Source organism: Thunnus maccoyii, chromosome 23, assembly GCF_910596095.1.
Source record: "Thunnus maccoyii chromosome 23, fThuMac1.1, whole genome shotgun sequence".
Taxonomy (NCBI): domain Eukaryota; kingdom Metazoa; phylum Chordata; class Actinopteri; order Scombriformes; family Scombridae; genus Thunnus; species Thunnus maccoyii.
Genome location: NC_056555.1, coordinates 11,970,245 through 11,986,397, shown reverse-complemented (window position 1 = coordinate 11,986,397; position 16,153 = coordinate 11,970,245). Strand labels below are relative to the sequence as shown.

Below are 16,153 nucleotides of genomic sequence, written 5' to 3'. Positions count from 1 at the left end.
TTTGCCATTCTTAAACTAATACAAACTTAAAAAGTAAAGATACTACCTCTGATGTGCAGTAGAAGCTGGCATTATAATTGGCCCCTACCCTCAACTAATGGTTCAGACACAGCCAAACCACAATAACAATAACACAACAGTGGAATGAGTAAAACTACCACCAGCAAACCAAACTGAGCAGAACTTCTGTGGTTAAGAGCAAAACTTTCCAACAACAGCTAAACATCATGTGAAAATGAACAACACACGTACTTACACAACAACAGACTCAGACACGGAGGCACCGAGCGGCACAAACACTTATAAGTTAGTGAAGGAGTGAAACGAAACTGAAAGGAAGCCGAGTGTGCCTTCGATCTGCCTTTGAGCTCAATTAATCCGACGCTACAGAGAAAAGTTGAAGGTCGAGCAGAGAGAGGCAGACACTCCTACCAACGAGCAAAACCGCGACCCTTTCATCATGTGCTGGACCTACTCGCACGCAGCAGGCCACCAGCAGAGAGTGTTTAGCAGAGACAGACTGAGACCGGAGAGAGGAAATCGTAGCAAATGAGAGAATTGGAAGGAAATGCTGAAATATGTGAAACATGGTGTGGAGTGCTGCTTTATCCAAACACACGGCTTCAAAAGCAAGAGAAAATCATTTGAACGTATTGCTCAAAAGATTGGTACTATCCATCTTTCCTTGACTGCAATTTGTTCAATGTAACAAACATCATACATCTACATTGGTAAACTGTTACAATAACATCCTAGTCTGTCCATAATGAGCTTTGAGGTTCACTCACAAGCATTAAAAACTACTTCTTTGCACACTTTCTCTTTACAAACTCACTGGATGGAGCATGATAGCGACACTGCCAGGGTGAGGGATTTATCTGGCATCCCACTGGGGCAACTTATGCTAAGAATATAAATGCTTCCCCTTACTCTATGGAGATTTAAATAAACAAGTCCACTAAATGGGACAAGTCTCTGATGTATAACATATATCTTAACATTTTTGAACAGCACATATTAAACATCTATTCTGCTATAAATCCTTGCTTCAAGTTAGGACCACCCTCTTCTTCACACACAGCCACACTGAGCAGCAAACTGGGCATGTATAACTAGGAGCCACTGACCCCCTGAGGCACCTACAACCCCCTCTTGAATGAGTGTGTGTGTGTCTGTGTGAGTTTGTGCATGCATGCATTTCTGTATATGTAAGGCCTCACTGCGGATTCGATGCACAGGTCAACCATGAAAGCAAATTCATGATGGATACACACAAATGCCACTGCAATGAATAAAAATGCTACACAGGGTCACAACATCTAATGTGAAATCCCCAGTGGGGAACAATGGCACTATACTTGTGAGGATGCTTCAGTGACATGATGGAAATGTGCAACAATGGGAGGAAATGCATAAATCATCATAAGAATATCTTGGCAGGGCCAGTTCCTAGCGGCAAAGCACTCAGCAGGGGTCAGGAGGAGCTTTTATCATGTCTTGACACAGAGTAGTATTGCATATAATGCTTCAAATTTAAGAATGAATCAACTATAGTAGATGGACATTATGACTTCTAGGTCATTGCACTAAAATGATAATAAACATAAAAATATGTGATGAAACTTTTCAACTAGTTGGCATGCAATGCTTGATTGTTATCTTATTGTGGCCTGAGGATTGTTTTGTTTTATGAGGAGCTCCCACTACTACTGGCTGTATTAGTGTGTGCATGTTTTAGACCTGTTGTTACCCGACTGTGTGCGTGTCAGTTAGCAGAAATGCTGCCAACAAGAGAAGGGGGGTGGAGGGGGGGGGGGGAGACAAAACAACAGTGGCTGCCAGGAGCCTGTGAGTGTGTGTGAGTCTCACAATACCACTGACCTCTTTCTGCTGAGAAACAGAAAGTGAGAATGTGTGTGCATGCAACTCCGCTGGCCTCTCTTCTCTCAGGGAGAAGCAGAGTGTGTTTGTGTGTGTGTGTGTGTGCGCGTTTTCATTAAAGCATGACCATGTGTCGTCCCCCCGCCCCCCCAGCTCAAACAGACGGCTCAGACTGGTGCACGTGCCGCAAACAGAAGGAAGCAGCAGCAGCAGCAGCAGCAGCTCGCAGGCAGATGCGAGCGCGCTCAGTGGAGCCACAATCAAGCAAAAACAAGAGGTAGACGGACAGGGTGGAGAGCCAATGAGAGTCAGGATAACAGCGCAACCGTTTCAACAACAAACACTCTAAAATGATGAACGCCTCCTACATGTTTTCCTTTTAAAAATCCATACTTTAATCTAAATTTTAATTTTAGTACTTTTGCTTTGACATTTAATATAAGGGATAACCACTGATGAGTGTCTGAGCAACACGTCTACTAGGTCAATTAAGTTTGTAGCTGAAGATTATAGTTTCCATGGCAACAAATGTCACAATGTGTAAGATATCAGCATATAAATAAGTGTATAAGTATATACCGCTGAGCAGTGTGTGTGTATCATATGTATATTTGTCCCTTAAAGCATTTCTGAAGACTTGTCCACAATTACTCTTCTTTCTAAATATCTTTTATATATATATATATATATATATATGTTCACAACAATTCTACGTAAAAACTCTGCAGCAACAGCTTGTCAAAAATTCTTTTTGTTCTCTTTTAGCTTAGGAGTACAAGAGCTCCAATTTTCAAAGCTTTGTTACATTATCCTGAGAGAAGCGATGGCTATTTTCATAATTGGCTTTGTTCATATACTTATGTCTTAGATAAAGAGGCTTTTGCACAATTCTACATCTGGTTGAATATTCTATAAATTATTTAGTGTTTTCCCGCTATTATCAGCCGGCTCTCAGCCTGAGTATTTTCAGGCATCAATGTGCAGTGTTTGTTTACATTGAGTACAAGTTGCTGGGAGGTTATGTTTCAAAGTCTCCTGCAGGGATAAATAGGAAGTATTGTATTGATTTGAATGTGTCTGAGCATGCTTGTTCCACATCTCTGCATGACGACTGGTGATTCTCTGAGGTTTGTGTGGGTCTATATGTATTTCACTGAAGTGTATGATGTAACCCTGTTGTGTGTGAGTATGCCCCGAGGGGTCTCCATATGTGTCTCTTACCATAGTGTGTGAGGAAGCCCTGAGGAGTGACCACCTGATTGCAGACATGGCAGACAACAAGACAAAATTCCTCCAGCGCTGGAAACTGGCTGTGGATGAGCATCTCTGAAACAGACACGAAGAGCAGAGACCAAGATTTATTTCCAGAACAGACACAAACATAATCAGAGACGAATGGAGCATATTTTTGAGTGGCATGTTGGTCAGTTTAGCTGTTTACATCATCAGACAGATCATTGGTTCAGTTATTTCATGCTAACACAATGAGGAACTAGCATTATGCAACGTAAAGATACATAATGAGAGGATTTCCTTAAATGCAACTTTTTTTGCTGGACAACATTTGCTACTTATTAACTCTTTCCGGTGAGCAGTCATGGATTCATTGTTTTAAGTCATTTTAAGTACAGTCTCCCATTCCTATGCACATTCACATACTATGGAAAACAGTTGAAAGTAAATTTATTTACATTGGTCTCTATTACAAGTATCTTTCAACTAACTTATTCTCATTTTCAATTAATTAACTTTTCATTTTCTCAATGAATCGATTATTTAAATTGCAGAAAGTAGTAAACAAATGCAGATCACAATTTCCTAAACGGAATATCTTGACATATCCTGTTTGCCAGACTAACAGTCTACAATGTTTCATGTTGTGTATACTATTTGATGTCAACTCCTACACACAACTGCCAGCTATAGTGGCATGGCGCTCAATATCAAAATGTAGGTTTAGAGCTGCTTCAGGTGCAAAAATATATATCACTTGTTGTCACACTGTTGTCACTACTATCACTGGCTTGGAGCACAATCTACTACAGACACATGGATGATTACTTTATGTATGCTATAATCACACAGTCAGAAAGAGACAACTAAAACTGGCAATCTATTCACACTAGCTAGCATCCTGTGTGCTTGCAAACATTGTGCCTTGAGTTAATAAACATGCATGCAACTAGACAACCCCCGCCCACTCAACAAATATTCATGATTAATACAAATATGGAGAAAAACCAATATGTCCAATGGAAAACAGCTATTATCTCTTTTGGCTAAGCTTTGAGAAGCTAATCTTCCAGTACCCAAACAAGCTCTGCTGACAGAAATCATAGCACTTATTAGCAAGGAGCTTAACCAGACTCACTGAGAGGAGGTGGGATGTGTGTGTTTGTATAAGATCATGAGGGGGGAAAAAAAAATCTGAGAATGTGTGGGTGTCTGCGTATGGGTGCATGTCGTCATGACCTTGCATTGCTGGCGAGTTTTCTGTCATCCAGAACAGACTGACAGTAACGCTTAGTGCCCATCAGAGTGTTTGTGTGCAGGAAAAGGATGTACTAGGTCACTCAAAGTCAAAGTACACCTCATTATACATTATACACATCAGTATACAGTGTGAGTGAGTGTGTGAGTGAGTGTGTGTGTGCGTGTGTGTGTGTGTGTGTGTGTAATGCTGAATCTGACATTCAAGAATGTGTGTTGGTACCGTTACTCATTCATGAACTCTTCCAAGGACACTTGCACACACTGGGGTTGTCATGATCACTAGATATTTCATTGAGTTGTATTAAAGGGGGCACATGCAGATTTCCAGGTCTAACTGTATATTTATTTTCTGGGACTCTACTGGTATATCATTGCATGATTTACAGTAAACGAAAAAAAACTCCTTATTTCACTTTCGTCCTTATTTCACTCATATTGGCTCTGTATGCAGCCCCTCAGCTCAGCCTCTGTCTGAAACAGGCTGTTTTAGCTCCCGTCTCTTTAAGCCCCCCCCCTCCCAGTGAGCCCTCTCTGTTCTTATTGGTTAGTTCTGAAGCTGCATCTCAGCCGAGTTCTGGCAGCTCAGGAAGCTACATAAACAAACAGTAGTGGTAGAATTTCACTTTTTTTCTCATTCTTTCCTTGAAATGGACACACAAACAAAACTACTTTAGCAATAACCTTAAGAACAAGGGCTACCTATTGACGTCTGATGTCATCACAGGGAGGAAGTAGAGGTAACATTGTAAACGAAGCATCAGAGCAGGCCGATCCCTGGGCTTTGACTTTCTAGGAGCATTTTTACATGTTCACCTTAGGTTTTGGTACCATGTTTGACATAGATATCTGACATCATAACAGTATCAAAATAGCAGAAAATCACAAAAAGCATTTGATGTCCCCTTTAATACTGTAAATACTCAACAGTAATGAAACTGAATTTAATTAAGGTCAATATAGTATTAACCAAAGCAGTACCATTAAACTGGTATTAGCATAAAATATAAGCAATGTAAGTTAAACTTAAAAGGAAAAGGGCATCATATCAGAACTACATTGGCAGGTCCACTGAAGCAGTAAGCGGTAAGATGCTTTTCCTTAGTCCACCTTGTCAATACAGATGAGATACTTTCTCATCTACTTTCCATAGCCATATTTCCCAGGCATGATCCAGGATTTAAGCTGTAACTAAGCTGCAAAAATGGACACAAACAGAAAGGTTTGACTCGGTGTGAAAAACAACTTTTGTATATTGCCATTGCAGTCAACAGGCTATGAAGTGGTAAGAATTAATAACTCTGTAATGAGAACAATTAACAGAGACTAGGAGCACTGCTGGCAGGTTAGCCAAAAATTGATCACCAAAGCCTGTGTAATTCCTGTGATTGTTTTCAGAGGAAAATGAGCATATTTCCTTGTTAATAACCCCATCCAAATGTATGATGGGAAAAGATTTGTTTTATAGTCAAATGGCAAATTCCAAGGGTAAGAGAAACAGAAATGGACTTTAGTGGGAATACTGAAAAAAAAAGAAGCAAGAATGCAATTTCCTCTGCGTCTGCCAAGGCAAATGCACACTAAGTGCGTAACCTATTTCTGCAGCCTGAATTGTGTGCGTGTGTCTCAAGCCAACTGCCGCAGCCTGCCAAATGACTGACAGGCCAGAAAATGAACTACACAAACAATCAGTCACTGGTGAATAAGCATGTTTAGAACTACTAAAACAATCTATCACTGGGCACTGATTACATTTGGAGTTAGCGAATAAACTTCCCATTGCGGGATTAGTGTTTTGAAAGCGACTTAGAAGAACTTAAAGGTTTGGAAGCACGAACCATCAATGCGAGAGGAAAAAGTGAACAGTAAGTGTTCTCAGCCCTGCTCTAAAAAAACTGAGGTTTGGTTGACCAACACCAAAGTAATAGTGCAACTGTTGTCATTTCATGTCCATCATCCATGCATCAATTTACCCCACCCCTTCCCCAAAAAAACACTATACAAATAATAATGATAATAACAATAATAATAATAACAATAATAATAATAATAACAACTTTATTTATATAGGAATTTTCTTAAAAATGTTACAAAGTAACAAAGGCAGACAAAAAGTAAGTAAAGACAATAAAATGAATTAGATCAAATAAATAAAAACATATATCAAACATTTCCAAAAGCTTTCACAAAGAGAAAAGCTACAATTTAGTGTGTCTGAGTTCAGCAAGCAGAGAGTTCCATAGTATGGGAGCTCTTATAGCAAAAGCCCAATCACCCTAAGTCACAAACCGTGACCTGCGAGTAACCAGCAGGGCTCCATCTACAGATCTTAATGGCCAAGAGGGCATATACCAGGTCAATAAATCAGAGATGTATGTAGGTGCAAAGCCATTTAAAGCCTTTAGAAGTGAGCGATAAAATTTTAAAAATCAATGCAAAATCTAAAAGGGAGCCTGTGTAGGGAGACAACCACTGGGGGTAATGTGCTCATGCCTTTTTGTCCGGGTAATAAGTTGAACAGCATTGTTTTGTACCATTTGGAGACGGGGAAGGGAGCCCTGGCTGATACCTGAGTGAAGCACGTATGTTAAGTATGTAAAGTGCACTAATCAAGCCGAGAATAGACAAAAGCATGTACAATTGATAAAAATTACTTAATTTTAGAGTATCTTTAGCTGAAAGAAACATGACTGAAAAACATTTTTGACTTGATCATCAAAACAGAGGTTTGCATCAAATATTATCCCTTGATTTCTAGGAGCCTGCTCAATATTATAATACAGATCACCAAGATTAACACCAAAATAGCTGATGGAATTTCGGGGACCAAACAGAATGACCCCAGACTTATCATCATTAAATTTAAGGAAATTTCGGGACATCCAGGATTTAATATTAGAGATACAGCAGTACGATTTGCTAGGCTGCTAGGATCAGTGGGTTTTAATGGCAAATAATCAGTATAAAAATGGTTAAGCACATAATGATTCTGAATAACATGGCTGCGAGGCAGCATGTATATAGAGAACAGAAAGGGGGCCAAGAACGGAACCTTGAGGGACACCACAACTCAACTGAGCCATCGAAGAAGCAGAATTACCCAGAGCAACAGAAAAGTTCTGTTGGAGAGCTATGAGTGTAATAAGCTGAGAGAAAGTTTCCAAGTGATGTAAGAGGATAACATGATCAACTGTATCAAATGCGCCACTTAAATCTAAAAGAACTCAAATCAAGCAGTCACTTCTGTCAGCAGTAGGTCATAAGCAACCTTAACAAGAGCTGTCTTGGTACTAAGAAGTGCTCTAGAACCAGATTGGAAACAGTTAAAAACACTATTATTATTCATAAAATTTATCAGTTGGGATGAGATTAATTTCTCCAAAACCTTAGATAAAAAAGACAAAAGGCAATTTGGAGATTGGTCTGTAGTTACTTCAAGACAGGGGGTCCAAATTAGGTTTCTTTAGCAATGGGTGAATAATAGCATGCTTGAAACTGTTTGGAAAAGAAAAAGAAGCCAGGGAATTGTTAAAAACTTGCAAAATAACAGGGCCAACAGTGGAAAAAACTTCCTTGACCAGTTTAGTGGGGATGATATCTGAGATACAGGAGGAGCTCATATGGGAGACTGTATCCTCTAACACTAAAATTGTGATGGGTTGAAACTGGGAAAAAGAGGCAGAACTAACATGAGAAAAAGAGTGTGAGGATCAGGCTGGATTTGGGACCTGATATTCTCCACCTTATTAACAAAATGAGAGAGAAATTTTTCTGACAGCTCACCATCAAGTACAGAAAGAGAAGTGGAGGGACCACTAATGATAATTGTGGTGATTTCTGGATATCAATTCAGAGAAATAGGTCAATCTTGAATCCTTAACTGCTTCCTGATAAATTAACATTCGGTTTTTAAGAGTGTTATGTGCTCATTTGGACTCGATCACCTTCCAATGACATTCAAATTTTCTACAGTTTTAAGTGAGTTTGAGTGTGATCGTTCAACCAGGGGAGGTTATTTGATTTTTGTTTCCTCGTTTGAAAGCACTGCAATTTGGTCGAGGATGGATAAGCACTGATCGTTAAATGAATTTAACAGCGCATCTGGATTGAGAAGAAATATAGTGGAATTAAAGCAGAATTAATTAAAAGCATCATAAAATTTAGCTGCAGAACCAGCATTGAGAATGCGCTGTAAGGTGGTGACTAGGAATAGAGAGCTAGGTAAACTTTAAAAAACAACAGCTTCATGGCCAGTTTCCAGCATATCAACTAAATTAAGACACTTGAGAGATAAACCAGATGAGAGAACCAAGTCTATGGGTGTGACCCATAGAATGTGTGGCCCCTTTAATAGATTGAATGAGGTTAAAAGAGTCTATAAGATCTAAAATATGAGAGATGAGGGATTGGGAGGGACAACATACATGAATATTACAATTACCAAGAATAAGCACCCTGGCATATTTAGGCATAAAAATAGATAAAAGCTCAGAAAACTCAGAAATAAAACTGATTAAGGAGGCCTATACATTAAGATGCAGAGTAAGTGGGCAAGGCCAGTGATTAAGAAACTTAACACTTAAAAGGAAAGAAAATCATCACAAGTAACAGGATGGCACTTAAACTTATAAAAAACAGCAAGACCCCTCTTCCAGAAGACCTGGGAATACGAGAATATGCAAAATCAGGGGGTGTAGCCTAAATCACAGTGTACAGGAACAGTGTCCCCTGGTGACAGCCATGTCTCAGTAATCATAAAAAAGTCCAGATTATTAGAAACAATAAAATAATCCATGATAAAGGACTTATTGCTAAGAGATCTCACATTCAAGAGGCCAAAATTGTTTGGTGACAGGGCAGAGGGAAAGGAAACGGGCATACAGCAAACAGGACGTGAATTGCACATATTTGCTCCCCTACGAGGCTTTCAAGAAAAACCGCGGGGGGATCTGTTGTTGCAAATCACAGAGAGAGTGGAAATAGCAGATGGCCCGCAGGGGGAGTAAGGGACGGCACCAGGGGGAGAGGATGGCGAGAGGGAACTGACCAAATGAGTATTGGACATTGCCTCACATAACGTAGGAGGGGGGTTAGGATGGTCGAGTCCAGTGGAGGAGTTATTTGAAATGGTTGTGAAAAAAAGAAGGGAGAGTAAGAGGACAGATGACAGGTCCTAGCATGTTTGCAGCAGAAAACTTCCAGGGAAGACCACTGTCACTGGGGACAGGATACTGGGGATGTCAATAGTAGATGGACTGGTCACTGTGAGCGGGAAGGGGGGTTGTTTTGGCTGCCTGATGGAGCAACACGTGGGTGGACAGTACTGTATCAAATGTTTGCACGCAGCATTTTAGCCCCCTGAATATTTTAATGTAGAACAGTTGTCTGCGTTTCCATAAAAGGTTAAGATTGTCAATGTAGGAGACCTTATGGAAGTTGCAGGCCGCAGAGAGCCAAGTGTGCAGCCATGGTAGCTCTAAGTGGGGATTGGACCGGATATGTAAATGTGATTCCCAGATTTGTTCAGAGTTTTGAATAAGCGCACAAAGTCGGACTTAAGTAGCTCAGACTGCTGATTATGGATGTCATTGGTGCCAGCATGCACGATTATAATGGACATCTATAATAATGATTGATAGATACAAAACTAGATTTAACTCTTAGAGTTCAAGCTAGTTCTCGGATTTTACTTGAAGATGGTGGTGCCCAAGGGTTAGGGTTAGGGTTAGGGTTTGCAGTCGGCACCCAAAAGTAGGCAGCAGGGGGTTTCTTGTAGGTAAAGTTGTTCAAAATAACAATAAGCTGTTAGAACGGTATGTCACATGTAGAAACGCAACACGTGTTGTGGGATGATGTGATATTCATCATTTTAAAAGGTTAACCCACTGTTCTTCTTGCTTGCCAAGTACACACACTGATCGCTGTATAAAGTTTCCAGTTATCAGAGGGCTTTCATTGCAAAATGTTTTCAAGATCAGAGTCATCTGATCGTGTAGTGGTTTTGGCTCAATATAAAAAGCCAAGCTGAAAAAGTGAACTCCTGCCAGGTAAATTGTTGCACAAGGCCATTTATTAAATAAACCCTAAGAGTGGTTTCAGTGACCGATCACAGAAGGCGATACTGTCGTTACAATCAAGCATTCACATCAAGTGTACTCTAAGTTTTCCTTTGCGAGAACAAGCCAATTCAACTTCAATATTTTCTATTCATGAGGCAACAAAACCTCAATTCACTGACTACACTTATCTTAAAGTTAGTTTTTTGCTATAAATTGCCTTTATTCCAGATTGTGCTTCAATTCTGACAATATAAAGTACTGGCTCATTCATTTGTTTTTTTACTTAGCTCATTTTACGCTATTTTGTTAATGCATTTTTCATTGAAGTAATCTGTAATAATGCACTGCACCATGTTATTTGAATCTACCTTACCTCATATAGCTGATACAGACTATCACTCAAGTATCAATCAGCTGTTTTTTCATACTTCAGAATACACTCAAAGAATATCAATACATACTGAATCTGTGTTTAAAGAATCACTATCATATCAGGAAGTTTCTGCTGATCCCTATTCCTGCTAACAAGAGTAGTCATCATACACATAGCTGTATTACAGCACCGCCTATTTCTAGTGAGACGATGACAGTGGCTGCCAGTCTAGTCGGACTATGTTGCTGTTGGCTGTCAACATCTCCACTGTATGCGTGTGTGCGTGTGTGAGAAAGACAGAGATACCAATCACATCCTGCACCACACACAACAATTATTGCCAACCTGGTTGTACCATCTACAAATATTCAGTATGTGTGTGGACTGAAGTGTCAAGTGAGTTAACATGTAATATATGAGTCACGCTTTATTCCTGCTACATACAAATATACAAATAAAGCATTTAAAATGTGTGTCCTCGTGTGTTTGCTAGGCTTGTCTATGTGTGTGTGTGTGTGTGCGTGTGTATATCACTCTCAGCAGGCCTTAGTGTCAAGTTGCCAGCCAACAGATCAGCGATTCTGGAAACAGCGCTCCAGTCTGGCTCTGAGAGAGGAAGATGAGGCATGTGAGTGTGTGTGTGCGTATGTGTGTGTGTGTGGGAGGAGGGGTTGGTATTCGACCAGTGAGAGTGTGAAGAGTTTCCCTAGCTGTGTGCGTTTGTACGAGGGCTGCAGCACGCTCAAAATTTCAGGAATGACTCAACCGTGCAGCGCGTGCTCCTGTGGGTATTTATACGTGGTGAGGTGAGGAGGAACTCCTCTGGCTCTGTCCCTGGAGGGGTTGGGGGGGCGGAGGTACCCACTCACTGCTTAAGGACAATCCTCCACACCCCACAACCTCCTCCTTGTAAACAAAATACATAAACTGAATTTTTAAACAAGAGCCCTAACACAACACAGTTAAGACAAAAACAAGAAAGACTTTCGGGCAGTCACGTGCAGAGCCCATTAGGTCTGTTCAGTCTCAGGCTCTGACTGAAATTATCAAAAATACTCTGATAACGTTCCCCAATCAAACACATGTAGATAACATATCCAGAGATCACGGGACTACAGTTTGTCTTAGACAACAGGTAACACTGAAAAACAGAATTCAGCACCTCTATTCTCCAGCTAACTGCACAATAGCTTAATTAAAGTTACATTAACATACAACATTAACAAAAAAATAATATACTTCTGATGCCCACTAGTTTTTAGTTGGCCCTCTGCTGAAACTATGATAGAGTAGTACTGAAACTAGCACAATTCTTTCACAAACGTCAACTCAGCAAAGCAGCAGTGACAAACACAGTCTTTTTCACCAGCAAAACACCCGAAAAAGGAAAAATATGCAATTTCTGCTTCAAAGATAGAGCCGCAACTTCCATCATCCTATTCATCACATTTCACTTGCTCCATGATATGTAAGATATCCCAGAACATCACAAGATGTATGTAACAACTACTGGTTAATATTTGATGCCATTCTAATGAACAGTATTTTTTTTTTGTTCTGTTGATTGGGCAGTCGACAAATTAATTGGCAACTATTTTTATAATCAATTGATCGTTTCAGTCACACCAAGATATCAAACATTCACTGACTCCAGTTTTTTATATGTGAAGACTTGATGCTTCTCTTTGTCACATATAATTGTAAACTGAATATATTTAGCTTTTGAACAAGAGGTCAACCATATCAAGTAATATGTCACCTTGGGCTGTGAGAACTTATTATGGACACTGTTCACTATTTTATGACATTTTGTACACAAAATTATTAATAGAGAAATCAACGGCCAACTTAATTGATACAGAAAACAACTGTTAGTTGCAACCTAAATAGAGGATACCTATCGTAGTTGTCAACACTCATTACAGGTTTATTTAATACGTATGACCTCACTGATAAGAAAAACCGACTGGCAGCACTAATAATTGGTAATATATGTGAAAAGTAGTTAGAACAGAAATATCCTGTCATCCTTAATACTGTAGCGCATGGGTGGTATTTCTTCCCAACAATAACAACAACAACAACAACAACAACAACCCATCATCGTGACAGCGTTGTGTGTATTAATGTAACTTCCTCACCTTCTTTGCGGAGCTTCACGGCTTCACCGAGGCAGTAAAGCTCTTTGTCGCTGTTCTCCAAGGACGAGTCTGCGTCTGGGTAGACAAAAACAGACACTTACAAACACGCAGGAGCATTCACAACAAACTTTGGGGCCATGCGTTGGAGCCATGCTGGTCTGAGGCTGGCTGTCGGGTTAGCATTAGCTTGCTAGCGCCTGAGCTGGCTTCCTGAATCAAGTGGAGCTGTCAAAGCTAACAAACTTACACCTGGACAGTTGCGGGTTTCATTTTACTGCTCGCGTCAACCGCACAAACTCCGCACTGTAACGGTTAGCTTTGTCCACTTCGTCTGTGCACGTCTGCCAAAGCAACCTATTAATATTGCATTTCGTGGTGATATTTTTTGACAGTTACTTTGCTGCGCTTTGACAGACCCTGCATGGTGGAGGAGCTTAACTCAACTCAATCACAGACAGTTGGACCACGCACTTCCCGACAGTTTGTCCGCAAAAACAACAACGCTACCGACGTGCGAACTTACTGTCAACAAAACGTAATTTAGCCGCACTGACGAAGGAAGACCAAGGCTCGCAAAGGAAGGTATCCGGACTTGGTATTTGGCGATCCAGTGTCGCCATTGCTCTTCCTTCTTGTTGCTTTGCTGAGAGCCGTTTTTTCCTCTCTCTCCTTCTCGCACGCAGCAGCAGGCGAAAAACGAAAGAACGAGATACGCTGACGTCACTGTCGGCACGCTTCGGGCTCGTTCGGCATCGGTCGGACACAGGGCGGCTATTCACGAGTTCAAAAGTTCAGTTTGCAGGTACAGCTGAAAGCCTCTCAATATTACACAGGGTGCTCACCGTCGGACAGTAACAAGGTCACATGAGAGCACATTAGGAAAGATTAGAAATTACATTTTTTTTTAAATAAAATAAAAAGAGAAGAATACAAAAACAGTCATAATATACTTGGCCTGTGTGTAATAACAACAACAACAACAACAACAACAACAACAACAATAATAATAATAATAATAATAATAATAATAATAATAATAATAATATCTTTATTCATATTGCACTTGTCAAAATAAATGTTACAAAGTGCTTCACAAGGCAATAAAAATAGAACAGATTAAATGAGTAGAGACAGTAAGAATAACTATTAAGACAGTGCTAAGGTAGATCAAGAACAAATAAAATAGTAGAATATTACTGAGGTGAAACAAGGTGATAAAATCCATTTATAAATATAAATTTTAATGGAAGAATGGTGGTCATCCCTCCAGAAGAGTTTGAGAGACTTGTTGAATCAATGTCAAGGTTGAGGAACACCATTCTTCAAAAAAATATTCCCTCATTTGGTGTTTTGATGATGATGGTGGAGAGCGCTGTCTAACACGTTAGTTCAAAATTTCCCATCGGTATTCAACTGGGTTGAGATCTGGTGACTGCGAAGGCCATAACATATGATTCACATCATTTTCATACTCATCAAACCATTCAGTGACCCCTCGTGCCCTGTGAATTGGGGCATTGTCATCGTGGAAGAGACCACTCCCATCAGGATAGAAATGTTTCATCATAGGATAAAGGTAATGACTCAGAACAACTTTGTATTGATTTGCAGTGACCCTTCCCTCTAAGGGGACAAGTGGACCCAAACCATGCCAGCAAAATGCCCCCCACAGCATAACAGAGCCACCTAATCCCCTCACTGTAGGGGTCAAGCATTCAGACCTGTACCAGTTTTTCCTTTAATTTGTCACCCATTCATATCTACACAGAAACAAATATATGTGTGTAGAAGCATACACACACACACTCAACATTGGTACATTACAAGAATGCCATCCTAAAAGAGTAGGTTCACAGATTTGAACACAGTCTGATGTCTATAGGAAGTGCATTGCAGAGTTTCGGGGGGCCTGACAGCAAAAGCCTGATCCCCTTTGGTTAAAAAATTGGACCTGTGAACATTGAGGAGTAACTGCTTAGATGATCTAAGATCACATTCAGGTTCATAGAATTTTAAGAGGTCTGTTATATATTCTGGGGCCAGTCCAAGTTGGGCTTTAAAAGTAAGTAATAAAATTTTTTAATCAACTCTGAAATGTAAAGGGAGCCAGTGCAATGATGCTAAAACAGGTGTAATGTGATCCCCTTTCTTAATACCCAATAAAAGCCTGGCAGCTGAATTCTGGACCAGTTGTAGGCGTGACAATTGCTTCTGACTAAGGCACGAGTACAGAGAGTTGCAATAGTCAAGTCTGGAAACGATAAAAGCATGTATGACCTTCTCCAAATCACTGAAGGACAGAAAAGGTTTAATTTTGGAGATGGTTCTTAATTGTAAAAAGAAACACATTTGGACAACTTTCTTGGCCTGTTCCTCAAAGGTGAGGTTAGAGACAAATATAACCCCTAAACTTCTAGCAGAATGTGTTTTATAGGGAGCTAGAGAGCCCAGCTGGTGCTTGAGCTGCTCAGCTGCGCAGCGTGGACCAATTAGTAGTACCTCTGTTTCATTACTGTTGAGCTGCAGGTAGTGTTGATACATCCACTCTTTAATTTCACTTAAACAGTTTTGCAGGTAGATTAGGCTATTTGGGTCATTTGGGGTGATGGGTATATACAGTATATCTGGGTATTGTCTGCATAACAGTGGTAGGACACATTATGTCTTTGCATTATGTGACCTAATGGGAGCATATATATTGAGAAAAGGACTGGACCCAGAATAGAACCTTGTGGCACCCCACAAATAATATAAGTAGAGAAAGATGAGGAGTTACCAAGCAGTACTGAGAGTGTTCTGTAAGAAAGATAAGATTTAAACCAGTTAAAAGCATGACCTGAGATACCTATTCAATCCCTCAAATGATTTAAAAGACAAAAGCTCATGATCTATTGTATCAAAAGCAGAGCTGATGTCAAGAAGAACTCAAATCAATAAGGGGCCTGCATCTGTGTTTAAAAGAAGGTCATAGTCACTTTAAGGAGAGTTGTCTCTGTGCTGTATATAAAATGAAAGCCTAATTGAAATTTAAACTGATTGAAACTTTTGATAAAAATGGCATCTTAGATATAGGCCTATAGTTGGCTGGATCAACAGGGTCAAGGTTAGATTTTTTAAGAGGGGTTGTATCACAGCATGTTTAAAACTGGATGGAAAGTTTCCAGTGATTAGAGAGCTATTAATAATAGAATAGAATGGAGGGACATACA

The 16,153-nt window shown here is 40.0% G+C and overlaps 1 protein-coding gene across 1 annotated transcript in view; it reads right to left on the bottom strand.

Annotated features, from left to right (window-relative positions):
* Positions 1-13,651, bottom strand: part of atxn7l1 (ataxin 7-like 1) — a 34,208-nt gene extending 20,557 nt beyond the window's left edge. Inside the window, exons 1-3 of the mRNA XM_042403226.1 lie at positions 13,468-13,651; positions 12,945-13,019; positions 3,103-3,207 (exon numbers count right to left, since the gene is read on the bottom strand). Of these exons, the coding sequence (XP_042259160.1) occupies positions 3,103-3,207; positions 12,945-13,019; positions 13,468-13,564 (277 nt within the window). The 5' untranslated portion in view covers positions 13,565-13,651. The remainder of the gene's footprint in view (positions 1-3,102; positions 3,208-12,944; positions 13,020-13,467) is intronic.
* Between the last annotated feature and the right edge of the window lie 2,502 nt (positions 13,652-16,153).